Source organism: Protomyctophum parallelum (genome assembly GCF_964188405.1).
Source record: "Protomyctophum parallelum genome assembly, chromosome: 11".
NCBI lineage: Eukaryota > Metazoa > Chordata > Actinopteri > Myctophiformes > Myctophidae > Protomyctophum > Protomyctophum parallelum.
This window is the reverse complement of record NC_139707.1, coordinates 39496797-39515952: the sequence shown is the minus strand read 5'-3', so window position 1 is coordinate 39515952 and position 19156 is coordinate 39496797. Positions and strand designations below refer to the sequence as shown.

The 19156-nt window shown below is 43.0% G+C and overlaps 1 protein-coding gene across 1 annotated transcript in view; it reads right to left on the bottom strand.

The window, feature by feature from the left end:
• Window positions 1-6651: 6651 nt before the first annotated feature.
• Window positions 6652-19156, bottom strand: part of mao (monoamine oxidase) — a 36124-nt gene continuing 23619 nt past the window's right edge. The window contains exons 6-15 of the mRNA XM_083776357.1: window positions 17882-18023; window positions 14309-14458; window positions 13737-13896; window positions 12627-12723; window positions 12425-12478; window positions 12259-12316; window positions 11688-11785; window positions 11267-11378; window positions 10275-10337; window positions 6652-10109 (exon numbers count right to left, since the gene is read on the bottom strand). Coding sequence (XP_083632483.1) covers window positions 9948-10109; window positions 10275-10337; window positions 11267-11378; window positions 11688-11785; window positions 12259-12316; window positions 12425-12478; window positions 12627-12723; window positions 13737-13896; window positions 14309-14458; window positions 17882-18023 — 1096 coding nt within the window. The 3' untranslated portion in view covers window positions 6652-9947. The remainder of the gene's footprint in view (window positions 10110-10274; window positions 10338-11266; window positions 11379-11687; window positions 11786-12258; window positions 12317-12424; window positions 12479-12626; window positions 12724-13736; window positions 13897-14308; window positions 14459-17881; window positions 18024-19156) is intronic.

Below are 19156 nucleotides of genomic sequence, written 5' to 3'. Positions count from 1 at the left end.
CACCCCCCCCCTTCCCGCACCTTCATCCTCATCCCCTTCCCCTCATACCATACATGCAGTCTAATGCCATTCATATCCATCTCATGTGGTTAATGCTAACAGGCAGGCAGAGCTAATCACACAATAATTGATTGGCTAATCCTACCCTCTCTAAGCATTAGAGGTTAGTAATGTGTGCATTGCCTAGATTCTAAGACATTTACTGAGGAAGATAGTGGGCTATTGTTACACAGGGAGACCAATAGACAGACACAATATAGCCATTACTGTATACAAAGAACAAGAAAGGGAAGGAGTGAGAGTGGGCTGGAGGAACGTCCCTGGCCACGGGAGCTGACTTTTACTGCAGTAATTTCACTCCAGGGATTAAAACACACAGACCCTTCCTCGTTCCTTCCTTCCCACTGCAGCCAAGAGTAGATTTATTATTTACCCCAGTTATTTATCTCTTTAGTACAGTGACAGAGAGGCCTACAGGGGATAGGGAGAGAGTGACATACTGCCACGCTGGAATTAAAACTCTCAGCCTCTCGTAATTCACTTTGATTACTCTTGTCCAGCACCAGGGAAAGCCCTTCTCCCCCCCCCCCCCCTGCCAGAGCCCCTTCTCGGAGAGATAGCCGAAATTGCGGTTTGGTGGTTGTAGAGGCAGAGGCAGCGCCCCGGGTGCCTTCCTCCTTTTTAATGCTAATAAAGTTAACATCCTGCTTTTGACAAAAATATGAATTATTCCAATATGAGAGCTTTGAGCCAAATTGAATAGTCCATTCATAGACTAAGAGCACGTCATTAGTAAAACCATCATTTAATATGATTTATTTTAAACAACAATGAATTGATGTATTATCAATTAATATGTTACGGTTGATGTTTTATTTTCTTGCTGTGTCATGATGGCAAGCTGAAAAGCTAGCTTCAAATAGGATTTGGGTTGCTCTTAACAGATGGCACTTTTACCAGTGCCATCTGGTAAGAAAGTGCATAATCCTGTCAACGTTTTATATCTTTAATGCCCCGCATAATGGTGGCCTCTCGACGCTGCCTGCTTCCTCAAGAAAGCAGAGAGTGTACTTTCTGAGCCATCTCAAGAGAGGTTCGGTAGAGTATAAAGGTGCACGTGAATTTTGATTGCTGTAATATTTGAAGTGTTCTCACAGGCTGTATCACGTTGCGGTTTGGGAACCTGACTGCTACAAATGACTGTAAAGCCAGCAGCAAAAAATCATCTGGCACAGGATTACCACATAACATTTACACCACTCGCTGGGAAAGGAAAACATAATTAAGTACACTATAACAAAACTGCTCATGTTCTGTTCTCGATCCTTCCACCTGAGATATCAAATCACACACACCACTCATCTCAGTAACACAGGTCTACATCGTATATGGCAGTCAGACATCGCAAGAGCTACCAACATCAACCTGTTCAAAGCCTGGAGTGGAAAGTATCCTTTATGGTGCCCAAACATGGACAATGAATAACGAGTTCCGGGGTCGTCTTGACGGAACATACACAAGTCACTCCTCATGCGTGTCCAGAACCTTTTTTTTTTCCCTTTCCCCTCCATCAGGCGCCCCGGCTGGCCAGGGGGAGGCAGTTTAGTGACCAGGATTACTGCATGTTTTTTGTGAGGGTACCTACCCTAGGGGACACGGGGAGAACATGCAAACTCCACACAGAAAGGTCCTTTCGCCAACCCCGCCTTCGGGTATGGGCACTGATGACGCGGAGGAGGAAACACGCCGCCAGCACCCACAGCGTCCCGAGCGGGAATCGAACCCAGGACCTTCTAGCTGTGAGGCGACAGCACTACCAACTGTGCCACCGTGCCCCAGAACCTTTCATGGCGGGACCATCCCACCAAAGCTCAGATTTATGGAGGCATCCCTCCCATCTCAGTTGTGGCACAAAGAAGACTCCGTTTCGCAGCGCGACGCGTTGCGAGTGAAAATCAAGTCATTACGACGGCATAAAGGCCTGCCAAAATACATTTTAGTCGACTAAATCAACTGTAGATTTAGTCGACTAAAATCGTATTATATTTAGTCGACTAAAACTAGACTAACACTAAAACATTCCAGGTGACTAAAATGTGACTGAAACTATTGAAGAGACCTATGGGCTCCATTTTCGTCACCGCTAAAGCCCTGTTCCCTAAACTTCTTTGCCTTTTTTTTTTTACTATTTTAAAAACCTTTTTTGAACAGTTCAACTAGCCAATCTACATTGACACGTTGTGAGCTTGAAGACTGGCCATTTCAACTATTCAAAAATAGGGATTTAGGGGTTTAGGGATAAGGGGTTTAGCGGTGACGAAAATGGAGCCCATTTATATGACTAAAACTAAAATCTGATGCCAAAAACAACACTGCCTGTGCATCAAGAGGAACACGACCACTCACATGTCCAGATGTTCCGAGTAGGGACACAGGACTGACGGTGAATGAACGAGCAACAGAGACCACCACTCATCTCAGTAACACAGGTTACAGCTAACGCACCCATGCACAGACAGAACAATGTCATTACATTATGTATTGTTATCCTGTATGGTATATTGTATACAGCATATGAGTGCATTGTGCACACAGAATTTAGATCTGTAGTGTTTATGTTGTGAGTACTTTGTGTTAAGGCAGAGAGACTAGTATATAGTAGCCTCTAGGATAGTATAGAAACATATTTATTTTTATTACAATGCACGGCACAGTTGAACTGAACTTAATCGACATCGGTAAAACAAATTATATCCTTTTTCTGAAATGAGCTACAGAAGTATTCAATTCTTCAAGGTTGATCCAGCAAGTGTGACGCGCACACGCACACATGTCACACACACACACACACACACACACCTCCTTTTGATTTCTCTTCCCCTTCATGTTCGTGCCAACTCACATCTCTCCCCCCCCCCCCCATGGTGTCCACTATGATCACCTTTCTTTTGGTCTGTCTGCGATGACAGAGTGAGCTATGTGTCGATCATTACCGGCGAGGACCTGATCAGATGATATCCTCTCCGGCGCTCGGTCACTGTCACCGAAGGAGCCATCCTGAAGCTAATGGCCCGACCACAGCGCCTGGCCTTTATGCCACCCCCCAGACTAAAAATATCCCACGGAGCACTCCATGCTGGATGTGCTGAATGAATGCAACATTATTTTTCCTAGACTGTACTTCTTGCCAGGCTTACTGACCCGCACTAAGAGAAGTGAGCACATTACACCCGTCCTTGTGGCACTTCATTGGTTACCTGTACGTTTTAGAATAGATTTTATTTTTAAGATTGTATTACTTGTTTTTAAAGCTCTAAATGGTCAAGCACCTGCTTACATCTGTAATCTTTTAACTCTCTACAAGCCTGGCCGCTGCCTGAGATCATCCAGCAAAAGAAAGGTCCCAAAATCTCGCCTTATTACAAAAGGCGACCGGGCCTTTGCTGTACGGGCCCCTCGGCTGTGGAACTCACTGCCTGAGGATCTCAAGCTGGCAAACTCAGTATCCTCTTTTAAATCGCAGTTAAAAACTCACCTTTATTGCACAGCCTTTTTATGAAATGTTTTAATTGTGTTTCTTTCGTTTCGTTTTATTCTTATTGTATTTTTACTGCTATTATTATCTGTAAAGCACTTTGTAAACGTGTTTTTGGAAAGGTGCTATATAAATAAAGTTATTATTATTATTATTATTCTCACTCAAGCACGTCTGAGTACAGCTGTTACGGGTCATAACTTCAGAAACGTACAGTGAAAGCAGTTGAGTTGGGGGCTTTAATGATTTTTCTTTGTTGGAGCTTATACGGTATAAGGGGGCGGGCTGTGATTTTTCACTGAACTTATTACAGAAGATGAAACATGTGACAGCCACAAAGCACGTTCCTCCCCCATTGGACAGAATGTGAGGTCGTTTCTAACAAGCGAAGAACCTGCAATCAATCGGAGATCAAACAGCAAATCTTGCGGGTCTAGTCCCATCAGCCCAGAACAATAAGGAAGAGGTGAGCAGCACAGCAGAGTGCTTGGGGATGCACCGAGCGCCTCGGGCCCACTGCAAGCTGGGAAGGCTCCAGCTCACCCTGCTGTTTCCTATAACACACTGCCTGCTGTTTAAGGTCAGGTGAAAATGAGACACAATGATGTCTCCATTACCTGCAATACACTCCCTTCTATTATGCGTTAGCAGACTACATCACATTTTACAAAATGACAGCATACGAAAAGTGCAGCTCCCGAGGCTGGCTATTGACAATCATCATAGAAATTAGGTTCTACTTCCGTATAATGCGATTGCACAGCTTTCTGTTTTCACAGTCACATATTGATGTCAATTTAATAATTCTCTTCCTTTACTGCAACTATCTTTTCAAACATACATATCTGAAATATATAAACATATGCTAAATTATATTTGGATCATTTTACAACTCCACATCTTCCAAACAACACCTACCACTACCAGTATATAGAAGAACAGAACAGTTTCTGATGTCTTTGTTGCCGTTGTGTTTATGCTATATTCAATGCTGCACATCGCTTACATCGCTCAGGGAAAAGGTAGAACAATGCCCCATACGTGTGAATGAGAAAACAATCTAACTTGGAGTCAGAGAATGGTAACAGGATATTGGAGAAGATTTCACTGTCGAGGGGACCCGTGGGGGTACGGCAGTGTGAGGACGGCAGTTAGTGGTTGCCTAGGCCACAGCTCGGAGCCCTCGGGCCTTGCAACACTGCCATCTGAATACAATTCCACAGTCTGACGGATTGGGAGGCAAATTGACAGTGTCAGATTTCATATCGCAGCAAGCTGCACTAGGGCCGCCAGGAGCTGGGCTACACACAGACTAATAATGGGACAACTGTGTGTTTAAAGATACGCGCGTGCGCTTGTGTGCGTTTGAGCATACACCTAAACAAGACAAAAGCTAAATCTCAGCAACCAACATGACCTGTATGGGCTGGCCACTGCCTAGTGTCTACACTCAGTGCAGCTGCTCTGTGCTGCAGCAATCTTCAAGTTATACAACCTACAGTATTTGCAGGCGGGTGAAGCATATATGCTCAGAGTGTCGTCACTCGGTGATGGAAAGCCGTCTTGATGATTAAGCCTGATGTGTCAATCTAGGATTGACACATCCGATCTGGCTGTCATATCTCATAGAAGGGCTGTGGTTGACAATCACTGCCATGTGTCAACCACCAAACCAGCCCAGAAACTGACTAAACTCTGGTCAGGATTAATTACATTTGTTATTTGTGTCTGTGTTTGTTTGTACACGTATGTATACACTAGTACAGATGGAAACACAACATGGATGTATATGAGCCCAGTGCAGTGCATGCTGCAAGCATGTGCAATATATCATGTATTATTCATGCATGTATAGCTGTTTTACACAATGACAATCGTTCTGACACGATACAATTAAAACACGAGACTTGACAACCAAGAGAGAAGATAACAATCTAAAGTGTTTGCCTTGGAATGTGCTGTACAGCAGTATCTAATCTGCATCATATTATAAATGATTAACTGTGATGGTGTAGGACTGTAGGCCTATCTGTTACAGTTACAGACACTGTAACATAACATGGTTAATATGTGCCCTCTGGTGGCTGTGTTCATAACTGCAGATAATGATCACAGACTGTTGGTAACTAAACTGCCTGCATTGAGAAGATAGCTCATCATGAAAACTGGCTGCAGCTGGCAAAACCCAAAATAGCTGGTTATCATCTTGAGTTAAGTTACGAACAATGACAGCAAAAATACAGTATTAGAAACACCATGCCTGCAACTGGAAGTTTGTTAATACATTTTAAAAGTTGCTTTGTTGTCACATTTTGACTTGACCCAGCTGAAGAAGGTAACACGTTAATTAGGTAACAAGACAACTCACCCCGTTTCTGTTTTCTCCCAGAATTTTCCCCAGTGAGGGGTGGGAGAGGCTGGACAGCAGACGGCTGGACTTTGAATTTATCTAACTATAAACTTTCATGACAGCAGACCGTAGTACAAATATAACTTATGAAAAGCAGTGAAGTCTGTTCACAGAAGTTGTTGTATGTGGGGATTATCTGACGAGGTACCATTTCAGCAGAGCCCATTATTTGTTCTTTTGTGCCTCACTGTTGTGTGGCCAACAATATATTACCATTTGTGTTGTTTTCATGGTCTTATGGTTAAACATGAAATGGTCTTACCTTGGGTCCAAAGTAAGCCATACATCTCGACGTGACTCGGATCACTGGACACGCACACACAACTCGAGGACGTCTTTGAAAAGCCTAGAACTAATGATGAGAACTATTATATAATCAATCACTGATCGTCTAATCCTCTGCACCAGAGCTACAGCTACTGATCCTCCATCTGTTTTATGTGAGCAGAACTCTGCTGCATCCCACCAAAACAAGTGTGCCATTTGCTGTGAATATTAATAAATAGTCAATCTAGGGCATAGCAGTGGCCGTAGTTTTCTGGCACCACTGAAAACCTGCCATTCAGTTTTCCCAGATATTTACAAAAGTATTTATATCAATAATTTTTAGCCTTAGAATCACACACAACACAAAAAAAAAACATTTCAGTATGAGTAAAAGATTTATTTCACATTTATAAATCATCAGTTTTGTAGGTGACTCATACTGTACAAGGACATCAAAAGTTTCAGCTACAAGTATGTTAAAGAAATGGAGAAGACCGCTAGAACAGTCTTGTGGTCTACAGAGAGCCATAGAGATAATACCCTGCATGGATATTCATGGGTCAGTGATGCAGGTTTGAGGGGGGGACGACGACACAGTGCTCTGACAAGCCTCCTTCAGCCAGGACACTGGAAGTGTCAGAATCATAATCATTAAATAGTAGAGTAGAGCTGGAAGGTTCAAGTGCAAAGCCAAATGTGCGGTAGACAGGCAATCAAGCACTGCATTATGAAACTCTAATACACGCATGCATGCGCACACACACGATGAGAAGCTTAGTTGACCTAGGTCAAGCTATCAGACGACAGACATACAGTAAGTCAGGGAACACAGATGGATTTTGTTGGATATAACTCATCCAGACTCAGATTAGCCATTGCGTTCTAAATCTCTATGGAGTATGGACATGTTAAGAGCGATGGGCCGCACAATAACCTGGTGCATGCAGGAGGGGCAAGAGTGTGGGAGTGGGGACAACATTGTCAGAGTCTCATAGTCACACAGGCACTTAAGAGAAATGACAAAACACCATGATTTCCATTAAGGCACAACAAAGACTACACTTACAAACACGCTTGTCTTTCGAACAAACACCACCATGATCTACTCGAGGGACATACTGTACATAGATAGTGTACACAACACACTTCAACACATGGACTTACAGTACTTTGGTAACTACTGTGGTCCTCTAATGTGAAGAGTTTATTTCCAAAATGTTTCTTGCATCGTTTAATGAAGGCGGTAGTAAGTAGCCTTGCCGAGCCTTGGGGCCCATAGGGCAGGAGCCTATCTCCTGTTTCTGTAGCGTGAGGCAGCTTGATGTACAAGTACACCCCCTGGACATGACGCTAGTATGTCGCAGGGACTTACCCCCAATCCAACCCTTGATGCTGAGTTTCAAGCAGGGATGCACTGGGTCCCATTTTTTGAGTCTTTGGTATGACCAAGACAGGGATTGAACCCCGACCTCCCAGTCTCAGGGCGGACACTCTAACCACAAGGCCACTGAGCTGGCGGTACCCACAATTTATTGCTGACATGAAAGTAACGTCAGCAATTACTGTGGAATGTTACAAAAGATTTCAATGAACAATATTTGCTTACAGTGACAACCAATAGAGGATTTAGACACTTGTTCATTTTAATTGTAAACTTTTGTTTCAGGTTGATTTTCTTGTACCAAAATGAATGCTTGACAGACACACGTTTGTCTATCTGTGGAAGGCGGACAGACATGCCCATACAGTGTATGGACTTCATGATATGCTGTCGGTGCAATAACCCCGGCAACACTGGAAATCTTCATGCCGTTTTCTGCTTTTATATGAAGTTAAAACTTGCAGGTGTACGAATATGTTGAAAAGTTAAAACAGTACCGGATAAAAAAAACAGACAGTACAGGAATAAAAAGATCCCCAAACGTATATTTTAGGCTCTTCTTCAGACCTTCAGAAAGTTCAGACATTGTGTAGACAAGACATTAATTTTTTATATGCAGTGTGACATTACCACACCTGTGACCCATCAGCACTCAAGTAAAATATACGTTTGGGAACAGTGGGTGTACAAACAAATATGCACACACACACACACACACACACACACACACACACACACACACACACACACACACACACACACACACACACACACACACACACACACAAAAGAACATTTACACTTTTCTTGATATAAGCTTTTAGGATTTTGTAAAAGTAATTAATTAAAACAATTAAAACAATTAAACAATTAAAACAATTAATGCAATGTAAAACAGAGGAAAGTAAATATTGTCCTGTGGGTTTGGAAAGTATGGGTGGGGAATACACAAATGAATGCAGATGCGATTAATGGCTTTGAGTATTATACCCTGTTTGTACGTAGAATAAAATGATTGTGATGAAAAAATAAATGCATATTTCAAATATATTCAAATATAAGACAATAACAAATAAGGTAGTGTCAGCTAATCTTAAGAAAATACATTCAAACACTTCCATTACCTTTACAAACAAGCAACCTTTTACCACACACAGCAGCTTAGTGGAGATGTAAAACCCCGGAATGCAGGTTTCATTCAAACCTCTGATTTAGTAATCGACAGTGGCACAGTATTATTCAATGCTGGCTATAGTCCGGAAGCCAACAAGCTTTTTTTGTTTAAAGTGGGAAATTTGTTATATATATATATGCCGCGGGAAACCATGCAAGGCACCAACCTGCACATCGGGAGCAATTAGTGGTTCAGAGTCTTGCCCAAGGACAATTTGACACTAACTGTGGGGGAGCCCGGGTTCGAACTGGGAACATGCGTTTCCCATCCGGTCACTCTACCCCTGAGCCACTGCCGCCCCTTTAGTTTAGTATATAATATAACTAATACATTTTATTATTTTACGAATGTATGTATTATATAGACACTATTTTAGTCCAATAAAAAACATGATGACCAAATTTCCCACTCCACACCCCCGGCTGCCGGACTACTACAGCTGTTTGGCCAGATTAAATAAGCACCTAAAATCTCCAGAGGTAATTAGACATTACTGTACAGCATGTATGTGCAGACATTTTAGCACACAATTTAACAAGCCACACGTACTGTAGCACACAATTTAACGCACGCATGCGGTGCCGCACGCACACGCACACACACACACACACACACACACACACACACACACTGTACAAACACATAATCATATATATGCACATAATGAACGTGGAAACGTAATATAATCAAATCGTGTGAATGCATTGGCAATGTACTGTATGTTGCCTAATGTTAATTGTCGCATCAATACTTTACTTTATCAATAGGCCTAACTGATTTGTTTTTTCCTTCATTGTTTTGACAATCTGAATCTCAGACTTATTTTGGTTACACTGTAATTATCACGGCGACAGGTCTCCACTCCTCTGTCCCAACGAGCATCTCTCTATCTCCCTTTTATCAGCCTATTACTCTCTTTTATTTCTCACTATTGTGATTAGACAGTATATAGAGTGATTATATAGTGGTGTAGTGAGCGAACAGAACAGTCTTCATCCCTTTACATGCCAGACTGTAGGGCGTGTCTCAAATGACATCCTGTACCTGACATTATAGTTCACTACTTTGTAGTGCGGGTCACAGTAGTGAACAGGAAGTACAAGAGCACGGCGTCCATCGAGAGTTGCCCCTTTGAGATGCGAGGAGGAGGAGAATAGATGGCGGTACGCGAGCGTGGTGTTCACTGTTTAACTCCGGGGAGGAGCCCCTTCCGATAGGCCACCAGGCTCGCTGCCGCGGCAACGGACAGCAACGTGGAGACTCCCATGAAATTGAGGAAACCTCCGACTGAAGGTATGTTTCGCTCCCAAAAAGAGGTGTCAAAGGGGAGAGCTGGGACGTCCTGAAAGGGAGAGGAGGTCGTGTTCATCAGGGCTAGGGTTAGAGCTTCAGTGGTGGTGGAAAGTAACTAAAACTTCTACTCAAGTCACATTTTGAATACAGGCCTTTTACTAATAACATCATCTGAGTACTTCCAGCCCTGCTCTTTTCATTCAGTAATCCTTACCACAGACTCCGGCTCTGGCTGCCAGATATGGCTCTGGCTGATCTTGCCCATTGCACACAACACCTGCAACACATGCATAGAGAACTAGGGATTGTATTTTGAATTATGGCAATACACCTTATGAAAAACTGAAAAACTGGCCCACAAGGTCGACTGTGCTTCAAAAAGAAGAAGCATAATTATACATTAAGAGAAACACTGCAAATTCAGAAGCATTGTAACTATATATATATAAAACCAAAGATGTGAAAAAGATATTTACTAAAAACTTGGAGAATGGCTGGGGCTACCGGAATTACCGGAATGCCCGAGGTTGTCTTTTGGGAGATACAGTAGCACGGTGCTGCCACAGGGGGTCACCAAGGCACAACATGCATTAGTGACTGCAGGTCTTATCACTGCAGCCAGGTTGATACTGAGAAACTGGAAGAGCTCTGCTCTGCCAGAGACCACAGACTGGACCCAACTTATGACTAGGAAACTGCATCTTTCGAATACACAATTGCCAGGAGGAACAATGTCAAAGGGAAAGTTCCATGAAATATGGGACTACCTTTATTTGTATATTAAAGGATGGTTGCATTAACAATTTGTAATTGGTAATACAATACAGATGATATAATCACTATTGTCAACAACAGAATATGGAGGGGTGTTGTCCATTGGGTTCACAAACACACACGCACATATTAACTGTATATATGATGATTTCGGGTGTGCCAGTACAGTACAGTGACAGTACAGTACAGTAGAGGGTACAGTACTGTACCACCACCCCCGGGGACCCCCACATGGTAACTCTGTCATTTCTCTACCGTTTCGGACGCGGGGCGGCTCCCACACGGAGTTGCACCACTCACTTCATACGGGTGTGATTTTGTCATTTTTGAAGAGCAATCAACCTTCTAGGCCATGAAACAAAACAACATAAAACAATGACTTATTGAACCAACTTTGAACATATTTGCGTTTTGTGTTAGGCCACTACTGACCTCTCTGGCCGCCCGCTCCCCGGCCTGAACAGCCCCCTCCATGTAGCCACTCCACTCTGTGGCGGTCTCTGTGCCTGCAAAGTACAACTTGTCCACAGGTTCCCTCAGGACCCTGGAGATAAGGAAAGACAGACACAGAGACAGAGACAGCGGTGAGTTACGGTGGACAACCATGGTTTAGCGCCAGTCACTATACCGGGAGGCTTTTTAGTCCATCGCAGAACAATTTGAAAACCAAGACAAAAACCATCCATTAATACTGTCTAATACTGTCATCCATTATTACTGTCAAATCACACACAGGTTTGCTGGTTTCAATATTAGACCCAGCATTCAACACACACACACACACACAGGCACACGCGTGTGCCTGTGCGTGCGTGCGTGCGTGCGAGAGAGAGAGATTGAGAGTTTGACTTACTTTCCGTACTGAGTGAGAATACCTGGGGGGAAATAGGCAGTGTAGCATCCCCCAGAATACTCCTCCTCACACCAGTTCTTCTCTTCATAGTGCACCGGCTGTGGCAGAGACAGGCAGAGGGAGTGATGGGAGTTAATAGTCAATAGCTTAATAACCCAAGAAGAGATTCTACAAATCCCTTCTACTGTAAATCCGTTTTCTGATAAACCTATGTAGCTTATATATCATTTCTGTCGGGCAGAAACCTCGTCTCTCCATATTTTTAACTTTTTGTGTTTTTTTCATAAATTAATGACTTACTACTTGATCATACAACGTCACACAAAAGCATTGATGCTTTTGTGTGACGTTGATCAAGTAGTAACACGTCGCGAAGCGAGGAGTTTAGAGCTTCTACTTTTGCTATTTTTTTAATTTAAATCCTGAAAAGTAACCGTTTTGCTTTCCACTACAGAAGCATGTAGAATGTAGATCCTCTATTTTTGTTCAACAAAAATAGAACGTTGTTCAACGTTCAACAAAGTATATAGGCTTGATGTAACTTTATGTAGGCTTTATGTGGTTAACTCACATGCAGCGCCTCCTCAGTTTCCAGCACTTTGGCGTAGATCTCACAGATCCTGTTCAACCTACACCACAACACACACGACGGTTAGGCTTAAACATATCCCGTAGCATACAGGCTTATATCAATCTTGACACACTGCACGTCACGTCACACGGTACACAACAGCTACCTCTCCTCTTTGGTCAGTCCACACAGCTTTCTGCACTTGCGAGCAAGGATGAAACTGAAATGAGGCCAAGAGAAACCCAAATTACTGCCAAATCTGTCAGACTCTTAAACCACCTGACATGGTTAAATGTAAAATAACGGTGTAACTTTTGTCATTTGCTGCTGCAGAGGAGAAGGGAGGGAGATTCCCTTCCAATATTTACCCCATAATACACGGACAACTCCCGTCAGGCTTTGTGTCGTCCAGTGTCAGGCCAATGGGAGCACCCTCCTCCTCAATCACCATGCTGCCACAGTAACCTTATGAAACAAATAGGGGTGCAACAGTCAAATCTCCAATAATAATCAGTAATTATATTGATTGGTAATTAAAAAAAAACAATTATTGAGATACTTTTTTCAAATAATGCATTTATAATCTATCCCGATTTTGGGCATGTCAGAAAGGTGAAAGGTTACAAGTAAATCAATTAAATTGTAAAAAGAGCCGATCTACACTCTCACGTGTGTTGCACTCGCATCACGGTGCATTGTCGGCTATTTTTGCACGAGACAGTTGTGCAACAAAGTATGAAATATAGCTTGAAGGGGCAATTTACTTAAAAATACTAGGGTCACTTTAACTACTCAGTTAACCTCTACAGTTTTAAGTTGCTTAATTCAATATTAAGATATCTGATTCATTAGATCAGACAGATTAATGTCTGATTTTAACACTCATCATTGCATACTGTATAATAAGGTTGGTTGGCCCTACCTTGTGACAAGGAGAGACCAACACTGTTTTTTATTTGTCTATAAAGCTCTAATTGGGAACTCACCTTCTTATTTAAATTCTCTTTTACAATGGAAAACTATTTCTTATCATACACGCGCTCAAGATTATTTGATGCTTGAGACTATACATGCCTCCACTACATCTGGAAAATCTGCTTTCAAGTGCGCTGCCCCACACACTTGGAACACCTTACAGACTTCACTAAAGTACAGCTCTCTTCCTATCAACGTTCCTATCAACGTTGGTAAATATCAACTGTACCTGTTTTAATTGAGTTGATCACTATGTAATGTTCCTTTATTATTACCAGTAATTTACTTTATTCATCTATGTATGTTTTGTTTTCTTGTACATTGTTGATGTGTTGTAATCTCGGCACCACTGAAAAAGAGGGTCTCAGCCCTCAGTGTGTTCTCCGAGAACTAAATAAAGTTTGAAATGAAAATGAAATGATTCATCTTAATCAGTCTGAGGACAGGTGCATGTAATCCATACCGTCAACTGGCTTTTCTCCATGTATTCCTGCCACCCTTACCTTTCTTCCTCCAGAAGTTCTCTCTGTAGTACACCATGCATTTGATGACAGAACCCATGGGGACACGGTTGATCAGCTGGTTCCTGAGCGGGGGCAACTCCGGCTTAAAGTGTATCTTCAGGTTCAGACTGGGAGGCGTGGCCACAATCACATACTTTGCCTGAGAAAGACACGCGCACGCACAGGGCGCATGCCGTGAGCAGGCACGCAAACACACATGCACGCACACACACACACACACACACACACACACACACACACACACACACACACACACACACACACACACACACACGGATGGAGAGTGAGTCAAATATTAGTTACATGGAGGTACCCCCTAGATGGCAGCACAGAGCAAAGCTGGTATCAGCATCTGTTTTAGATGGATGGGATGGGTTAGGGGAAGAGTCAGAGTGAGGTCATAATACCCCGGACCTGTGTAGACTCAACAGACACTTACAAGGCCTCTCTGAACCCATATAGTATTCAGAAGGGAATGGGGTGTTTGGCAGTAGAAGACAGAGCAAAGTGAATCCAGCAGGCTATCGTTTGTACCGTGGACGGTCACTCACCATGTAAGTCTGTTTGTCTAATGTCTCCACCACCACCATGTCTCCAGTCTGGTCAATTCGGTACACTGGGGACTCCATTTTGACTCGGTCACCCAGCTCTCTGGCCATGTACTCACTGATCTGGCTGGAGCCGCCGACAAATTTCCTTTCCTGCAGGGACACAGAAAGAAATGGTGTCAGTTGGCATCTAGGGAGTGTGCATGGAAGCTTCATGCTGTTTGGTCTAGTTCTACACCAAAACGAGTCAGGTGAAAAGAAGCAGCTTGGACTCCTCATGCATAGAAGGAGGCATGAGGTCAGTCCGCTGCCCCCCCCCCCCAGGTTGGCAGAGGAAGTGTAGCGCCCAGGATTACATTAGATAATTGGCACTGGGTGAAAAGAAAAACTGGGTTACAAAATCGTGGGATAAAATTGAAGAAAAAAAAAGAAAACTAGTCTTGAGTGTACAGGGTTTGATGAGGTCAGATCAACATATGGAATAAAAAAAATAGGAATAAAAAAATTCCAAAAAGGTAGCACCTCCCAAAATTAAATAAATGGCGGACAAAGTACTCACATTTCCACGTCTTTATTGGCACACACCAAAAAGGAATGCTTACGCGTTTCGGCTATGAAGCCTTCATCAGAGCATCGGAATGGAAAAACATATGGAATGTCAGAACAGGTCAGCTCCATATATGGAGATCTAAGGATGGCTGGTTTCATGAGGTCAGTGTCGTGATCTTCATATATGGAGACGGCCATATATGGAGCGCGTCACGAGGCATGACGGACTGACTGTGATATGGTGGCGTGACCTGTCACGAGGCATGACGGACTGACGGCCATATACAGTATGGTGGCGTGACGGAGTCACTGACAGGTTTATAATAGGAATCTGTGACCTACATATACAGTCGCATTAAAGAACATGACGTTTTTCTGAAAACTTCGGGTCAGGAGTTTAGAAGGCGTTTTTAGAATCGGCGTCAGGTCTAAATGGGTTCATGTAGAGCAGAAACAGAAAAGCCATAGTATAGAGCCCTGAGGGATTCCGCCCAACAACATAAGGGCTTAAATTGGTTAATAAAATATTTTATGCTGGGTAATTTCAGCTAAACAGGAGAGAGAACCCATTTATCAGCTACAATTTTATAGTGTTCAAGCTACAATTATGTTTACTCGTTGTGTCATCACTTCCAATTTCTCTCTAATTCTACGAACTGGAGAGACATGGAGATCCCTGTTACTAAACAAACTCTCGAAGAATTTAACACTTAAATAAACAATAAAAAACGCTTTAAGAGAAAACTTGTCTGGTCTATAAGTAGTAGTACTGCATGATAAAGTGGGCGAATGAGAGAGGTGGAGTGAGCGATTATAACTTACTCAGTTTAACCAAGTTAAACTGAGTAAAATACTAGAATGTGACCTTTTGCGTAGTTCAAAAAATGTTCTCTCCATGATTATAAAAACATTGTGGGCATTCTCCAATAACACGTTGGCTGCCTTCAGGTCCAGAAAAAAGAAAATGAACCATCCTCAAAATTGTCTACAGACTGGGTTATAGCCAGGCAATGTTATGTTTATCTTTCTGGATCAAATGGCTCAAAGACAAGAATTTTGTTTGTGCAATGACGTATACACTATTGAGTTTAGTTAGAAATGAAAGTTTTCTGAGTTAGAGCTGAATGCGTTACCAAGGTTTGAACTGACCTGAACAAATGAACATAATTCACGTCAGATAGTACTCTAAACAACCTCTATAATCTAAATAGAGGCTCGGTGGAATTTGAAACAGGGCGTCCTATCTGACAGGAAGGCCATGACAACATCCTCTAATTACCCAACACGTCCCACTTTCTCAGTGGCCATGGCAACAGCTGGGCCACTCAGCCTAAAAAGAAAAACAAAATCAGGGAACAGACTGGCCTCTACCAGGACTCGAAGAAAACGGCTTTGTGATTGTAGTAATTACGTTGAGCTGATCTGGGGCAACTAAGAACAGGGATCAGTGTTAGTTTGAGGGACTGGGGGCATGTCTCTCAGTAATGCTCATTATAGCCCAATCATTATTTGACTTTCTTTCAGTATCGGCAAATCTGCAGCTGCATGGCGTTCCTCGATTATTAACCGCTTTCAACCTGCCATCCCTATTATTGGTGACATTTTTCAACCTTTTCAATGGTTTTGAATAATAGCAGATCCACAACCTCACAACAAGTCGCAATGTAACACACTGTGAGCTTGTAGATCTGCTATTTTAGTTTGTTTCTTCTTGAACATCTAGCTTTCAAAAATAGCAGATCTACAAGCTCACAGTGTGTTACATTGCACCCCTTGCCAACACACACCTAGAGAAAGTGCTCCGCGGAGCACAGGTCTCCACCAGGTCAGGATCAGGATCACGTTTGTGATGTTTGGACAAAATGTGTAGGAGTAATATAAACATGTGGTGCTATAATAGGGCAATGTTAAAATTATGGCATTGTTCCTCAACGTAGTGGAAATGTGCTTGTAAAGTTTCACAGCATTGTGTCTTAAGTACCAGGTCTTATTACTTAACTTGAGTAAACTAAAGACCTGGAGGCGTGATCAATGCCATTTGGCTATTCTGAGTGGCCAAAGAGCATTGAACACGTCTCCAGGTCTTTAGTTTACTCAAGTTAAGTAATAAGACCTGGTACTTAAGACACGCAAAATACAGCCCAGTGTGTATCTCATGGGAGTAATATAAAACATTTTTTTAGCCTAAGTCATGGTGGCCCTATAACATGCCATTTTTGGGGCAGAGCTGGGAGTGTGTGTGCAGAGTTTGTCAGCGACCGGGCCAACGGTGCCGGAGAGTAGCTGTACAACACGGACGGACAGACACACACGGACGGACACACAAACAAACACACGGACGAACGGACAGGGTGCAAAACATACTCTCTCCCCATGCCTTCGGCCTGGTGGAGACAATTCATACACACGTACAGACCATAGACTGTAAAAAATATGGACAAAGCGTTCCCCGGGTCTAACATGAACGTAAAATGAAGCCTGTAATAATATGCTAATTCCTGATGTAAGTCGCCATCTTTGGTACCAGCTGGCCATTGGCTGGCTCCGTTTTGTATACCAGCTGGTCATTGGCTGCCCAGACAACGAGGCGGGACTTCCCCCCTTCTTCTCCGTTGGTTTTTATTTTGACTCGAGTGGGAGGGGAATCCCGATCATAGACTGTAATGGTAGCCACGCCCCTCAGAACATACGCGATGGTTTTTTTTCTTTATGGTCATTTTTTTTATTAATGGGACCATAATTTTCCAAAAAGAATATTATGACATTAGAAATGAGACTTTAAACTAGTGACTGGAAGAAGAAAGTATTCATGACCATGTTTATTAAGGTAATACAGTCTAGGTGAAGTTGGGCCAAAATACATGGGCCTCTATGGAGCTATGGGGCTTTTTGGGTCCGGTCCAGCGCCACAACAGGCCATTATATGAACTACCGATTTCAAATGAGGCTTCACGAAATATCTGGCTGACTGCCCCCCTGGTACAGACATACAGTAACTAAGGCTGCATACATAAAGCAAGCACCCACCTGTCCTCCGTTAGTGGTGGAGAAGATCCTCATGGTGCCTCCACACTGTTTGATGTACCAGAGGAACCAGAGAGCAGACACCTCGTGGGGTTCAGAGGTCACGTTCACGTTGAGGAAGGACTTGGCGAAGCGGCGGGTCGTACTGGGAGGCAGTGAAGAGGATGGACCAAGAGTTACAATACTATCTCTAGTACCCATCAGCAACACCATAACACGTACACAGTTGTGTATACATTACTTTATGTATTACATCGTTGCTGTCGGCCGGAGACCTTGTATGTGCAAATTGGTGTAAAGTTTTGAGAATTTGTACTTTTATTGAGTATTTTTCTTTTTCTGTACTTTTACTTTGTTACATTTACAAGGAAAATAATCGTACTTTTAATCCGCTACATTAAAATTGGACACCAGAATTTAAAATCTTAATAGCATAATTCCGCACACAACATGCGAAATATGCAGGGCTCGCTTGGTTTCAGTCATTTCACAATCCCCGCATTTTCAGCATAATGTTTATAAAGTCATTAGTTCACATTCACACAGAGAAGCATGGTGGTGTGGTGAAAAGCTGGACAGAAGCACCCGTCTCTCTCTCTCTCTCTCTCTCTATAGCTCTCTGGTGTGGTGAATAAACAGCACGCGGTGTGTGTGTGTGTGTGTGTGTGTGTGTGTGTGTGTGTGTGTGTGTGTGTGTGTGCGCGCGTGTGCGCATGCACGTGCGTGTGTGCACATGCGCGCGTGCGCTGCTTCGGCTGATTGCATCGGCTCAGTTTTCGACAGCTCGTCACCATAGCTGTTATTTTGCATGGCAGTGTTGTGGAACACATACCGGTACGTCGGGAACGTTACACGACTCACCCACCCAGGTGATGGCAATACTAAGTAATCACTGTCTTACCCGTGCATTGCATCGTTAAAGTTGATAGCCGTTTCAACTTTCTCCCTCGTAGTTCTAGTGCATAGCCTACTGCAGGCTTTGTTGACTAGAATTAGAAGACATTTTCAAGCTCTTGCTACTGATCGATTATTTATGTACAGAAATCATTTAACATGCATCTAGGACAGCGATGGGTGACAGGACAGCTTGCCCTCGCAGAGTGGAGTGGGTGGGGCTTAGTGAAGGGCTTATATGATATGTTGCAATTGCTCTCTCCATTCAAGGACCCCTAAATTAATATATGAACACAAACACAAACATTAAATGCCATTGATAATGAATGGCCCTGAATCAGTCCCAAGGCACTTTTGACAGGATGAAAAATGTTGGACTTCATT